Raw genomic sequence first — 5,000 nt, 5'->3', positions numbered from 1 at the left:
AATCAGTTCGTCCCCTTCAACACGGTCGCGAAATACAGAATACTGAATTAGCAATCTTACGAAATAAGGATCGGACACCTTTTGGAGCAGTTTTTTCTCTCTTTGCATCGGTTTAAGTCATAGGATAAATCGATCCTCAAAACCAACTTTAAAAATCCAAAAATCCAACAATAGCTGTCAAACAAAAAAACAAAAATATTGCTTAATTTTAAACACTCTCTATTACAAATTTTACACTACTATTGTGCTCAAAAGAAAATTAGGGATTTTCCAACAAGTTGTTTGTTTCTCACAATTACGCAGTAAACGAAAGGATAAGAAAATCTCTTTTTAATAAGGCAAACTAGTCTCGATAAAGCCTGATGACACGAATGTCAACTGACGCGAAGAACAACCAGGGAGCTTACGCAAGGACGACGACAACGTCTACGAGAACGCAACAAAAAAATAACTCTAATGAGCAAAAACAAAAGCTCTGCACTCCCTGCAAGTGCGTTTTTCATTTTAGTGCATTTCTTTGCCGCCGTACTCGTCCTGACAACGACATGAATTGACCAATTTTCAGGTTGTGTAGAGGACGTGAGAACCGAACGAAACATTAATACATTTTCTCCCCGAACAACCAAACAATTCATGCCAATTTTATTCCTGCAAGTTTCATACGCACTTTCCATTCCGAACGACCTCAGGTTGTAACGAAATTATTACAATAAAGCGAAATAGTATTTTTAGACGACGTTCTCCTTGGCGTCGTCGTTGTCCTTGCATAAGCTCCCAATTGACAGTTAAACGTCGCCCGATGTGAAGGAATCCGGAATTCAGTAAATGTGAGGTTTTGGAATCCGGAATCCATAGCGTGGAATCCGGGATCCATTTCGGTGGATCCGGTGAGATTGGAATCCGGAATCCGAGACTCGGGATCTGGAATCGGAGGGCCACCCTAGGGTCACCTGGATTCCTTTACATAGGGCGATAAAAACGTAAATAGTAAAGCTTTTAGTCCTCAGCAGCGTCAAGTGTCATCTCGAGCTCTTTCCAATCCTCGTCAGGCAGATCTGATGAGTAAATTTCAAATTGTGTTAGTTTTATAAACCTTTGGGTTATTTATCTCTCACATATCAGCTATCAGACTAAGGAGGGAACTAGCAAAAGGTTACTTAGCCTGAGGGTTGTTCCAGAATCGATGAAACAGTTACCTGTCTCCCTGGGATAGAACGTGTGATCGCCTTGCAGAAGGGCGGTTGTCAAGAGATTTAGTTTTTTGCTCCATAAGTGCAATATTGATACAAAATTACTTGAACAGCGCGTGGCAGAAAGATTACATTTTTTTTATTTTATTACAGCCTCCAAGGCAAAGTATCTCGTAGTAAACTGTTCTAAGCCTTTATGGTTCTTTACATTAATTTCATTTTGAACACATGCATTGCATGTTAGGGTTAGGCTTAGGGTTAAGGGATAATAAAGAGTTTAGCTCCATATATGTCTTGTTTTCGCAGTGGCCTTTGAGAGGAAGTGAGTTAAGCCCTGGAAGAGAACAACTGGTGCAAACACTGAAACAAGTGATGCAAGCCTCATTGTTTCTTGGCTTGATTACCAGCCGCTCTTTCGGGAAATGAGCCAGCGCTCCCTCCTTAGATCACGGCTGGACGCGTGAGGTGAGGCATTGTAATCTCCGCCAATCAGAAACTCGCCTGTACAAATCGACCAGGTATAAATTATATTTTTTGGTTCAAATTGTGGCTGCGAAGGTATTCTTTGACCCGGCCTGTTCGAGCTTTAAAGTGGAAAACATCCAAGATTTCGACAACGGAAAGTCACTAATTTTCCAGTTGAAGCCAAGGGCAAAATACGGCTTTTAAATCAATTTCTATGGCAATTTATCCTCAGAATTCGCTAATGTAAGAGCAAGTAAAATTAAAATTGCTGTTTAGTTTATTGCTCCTATGACACAATTTCTTGTGCATGCGCAGTAGGATCAAGAGCGTGAGGTTTCTGTATTTTTCGTCCAGTCCAGCAGTTTAGCACAATATTGTAATCAAGATGAAATTAAATTGTTCTTGTGGTTACTATGAATTCAAGTCGACTTATGACCCAGTCAGTAATAATCCCGGCGAACACTGGATGATTCTTCATTTCTTTTAAACAACAAATATGTCATGCCCTTACTTACCATCAAGCAATTTGAAAATAATTCCACAGCTCTGAATGTCCTCTCTCGTTACTCCTGTAAAATCAAGTATACGCTGACTCGTAGTTGCTGGAATGTACATGCTTTGCAGAAATATGCAGTCGCCACTGGTCAACGGCACAGGAAGTGAAATCTTCGTCTCATCAGTGGTCAACATTCTTTCAAACTATGAAGAGATGACACTGTGAGCGCATTATCACTTGATTTTCGCAAGTTTGCTATTCCACTGGTTTTGCTTTGCCACTCTCGTGATTTGCCAAAATAGTGTGCTTTTACATCGTTAACCAATCGAAAGCAAAAGAAACAATACTGTTTACGGGGGATACCGACCGTTAACGTGTCTGTAGTTTAAAAAATATGCTACCATTTAAAAGATATAAGCGGCCAGGTTTTGTAAACTACAGGATTACAATCAAAAAAGAAAATAAAAAAACTATGTCTTCTACCCGGGTCACCCAGTACAAACTCCTTCAAACCGGGATTAACTAATTGTGTGGCCAGTTACCATACACTTGTCCGAATTTAGCGAAATTCCGAGCAAATTGTAGACGTTCTTTGCCTTTAATTTGGCGTTCTATGTACATGTAATCATTTTGACTTGCTCCCAGTGGTTTTCCCCGCGCTTGCCAGTTTTGGTCAAGGAAAAGCTAGAATATTTCTTAGAACCAATCAAAAGCAACAGAGTGATGATACCGTTTTCTTTCTCAATACCAGTGTCACTGCCCTGAAACTATCTACCGCCTTGTGTTGTTATGCTGATTCCTGATCTTGTTTACCTACCTCGTTCCCAGGATCTCTCTTCTGGAAACGAGGTTGCTGTTCTACCTCCTTCCCCGTCTTGCACAGATGTGTGAATCAATCAAGGGAGGTATTCCCCAATCTCCAAGCCTATATCCTTCAGATCTACTGGCAAGTTAACAATTTTGTTTCTTGACTCACCCATCCCAGGTATTTTCTGACCCGCGCTTTTCGTTGCTCTCGGTTCTTCTCTGTCATTAGAACCGTCTTGTATATAGTGTCCATCATTTCAATGTCTTCGGCAGTGAAATAATCTGGAGTCAAAAGTAAAATCTATTCGATAAGAGTAGCGGACGTAGTCCCCGGTGTTGTGGTCTGACGTAATCTGGGTGGGGGAATCTTTCACTTCCTAAAATTAATTGTAAACTGCGTAACAAGCAGTCTGCCTTAAGTCCCCCACAAAGAATTGTAAATTAGTCCTGAAAAGCCCCCAGGGGAGAGACTATATATTTGCGTTATGGCAATTACTTCGTAACTATTGTAAGATTTTTAATGCGACAAAGGTGTGGCTTTCAAGAAACAAATAAAAACATCTTTATTTCAAAAGGCATAACCCACTGACTCCCTGAACCACCAAAATCATCTGGCGTTAGACGTAATAAGATCTACTAAGTCCCAGTCCAGGGATCAATGAGTTAAAAGCATTTTCTACTATTTTATTTTCAATTTCTTGTTTATATGTGACTTTATGTGTATATTTTCTCTGTATTTAAAAGTATCTTTGGGACAATTTCGGAGCATAGAGCAGCTTTCAATAGCCCCTTTTACGGTTAGTTTTTCTCATTTGCATTACAATATAATCTAGCATGTATGTGAGGCAATTTCGGGCTATTTTGTAGTTTTAACCCAAAAATTGCCTCACATCCACGTTACATTGTAATGGAAATGAGAAAATCTAACCGTGAAAAGGGCTACTGAGTGTCGAAAGTGATTAGTGAATTACTTTGGTTTTGCACTACGTCACTCAACGTGATTGGTTCAAAGTTCTCGTGCAACTTTTCAACAACCAATCAGAAGTGCACATTTTACCGCGCTTTGCAATTTGTGTCGGGTAGGTGTAATTACGTCGAGTTTTCATTGGTTTACTGGACTTTCTCCCTTCTTTTTGACGGGCCAAAGTAATTACTTTGGTTTTGGTTTTACGACACTCGACTGAAACTCGCTCTATACAAATTGGAAACGTTTGTTGAGGTGATAGGCACTTAAAGAATTTTAAACAGCACAGCTGAACATTGTTTATGATAGTCGGCGCTACATTCATTATCATTATTAATGCGAAAGGACGGTTTACAATTGTAAATTTTGATTCCAATCCAGGAATTTAGGAGAAAAGATCCATGTTTTTGAAAAGCACTACGTAATGCCCTGGATATCCTGCCTTATTTGCTTCGTTTCTTCATAACCTAAAGCTCTGACGTACCTGGTAAATCGTTGCCATCTGCATCCCGATCAATTGGAATCCCCGCATCATCATCACCATCATCTTCCTCAGTTCCTCTGTGAATTCCAGCAAACTCCCCTTTCACCATCTCCAGCTTTTTGCTTGTTTCATTGTACTGAACGCGACAGTACTTGAAGAGAATTGGCCCCCATGCATCCCTAGTTGCCACACCTGGAGGGATGATTTTTTCCTTGTACGTGCCATGGACTTTGGATTTGAAAACCTTAGCTATAGGAAGCTCTGATGGAAGCTCCAATACTGCATGCATTCTCCGCTGAAAGCAGAAAGAGATGACAAAAATGTCAATAACATCATCATACAAATTGCATATTGGGGAGCTTAAAAAACGACGATGACTTCAGTAACGAAAATACTATGGACTTTAAGATCTTCGACTGCGACGTTGACGGAAACGTCACCTCAGAATATAACTTTGCTCTATCGTAAGTCTTTCGCGATTCTTTCATCTCGTTCTTGTTGTATAATTATGCGGCCGAAGGATTCTACAAACAAATTGGCTAGGAGCGGTTTCAGGGTACAAATGGAGAATAAGGGTTTGCATTTGTACTCTCA

The 5,000-nt window shown here is 40.1% G+C and overlaps 1 protein-coding gene across 1 annotated transcript in view; it reads right to left on the bottom strand.

The window, feature by feature from the left end:
* The window catches only part of LOC138007790 (uncharacterized), a 77,694-nt gene that overhangs the window by 1,036 nt on the left and 71,658 nt on the right, over positions 1 to 5,000 (bottom strand). The window contains exons 4-7 of the mRNA XM_068854865.1: positions 4,407 to 4,701; positions 3,128 to 3,240; positions 2,171 to 2,354; positions 1 to 1,055 (exon numbers count right to left, since the gene is read on the bottom strand). The exon at positions 1 to 1,055 is cut by the window's left edge and continues 1,036 nt beyond it. Of these exons, the coding sequence (XP_068710966.1) occupies positions 997 to 1,055; positions 2,171 to 2,354; positions 3,128 to 3,240; positions 4,407 to 4,701 (651 nt within the window). The 3' untranslated portion in view covers positions 1 to 996. The remainder of the gene's footprint in view (positions 1,056 to 2,170; positions 2,355 to 3,127; positions 3,241 to 4,406; positions 4,702 to 5,000) is intronic.

The sequence above is a fragment of the Montipora foliosa genome, chromosome 6 (assembly GCF_036669935.1).
Source record: "Montipora foliosa isolate CH-2021 chromosome 6, ASM3666993v2, whole genome shotgun sequence".
NCBI classification, from domain to species: domain Eukaryota; kingdom Metazoa; phylum Cnidaria; class Anthozoa; order Scleractinia; family Acroporidae; genus Montipora; species Montipora foliosa.
This window is presented reverse-complemented; position numbering and strand designations above follow the sequence as displayed.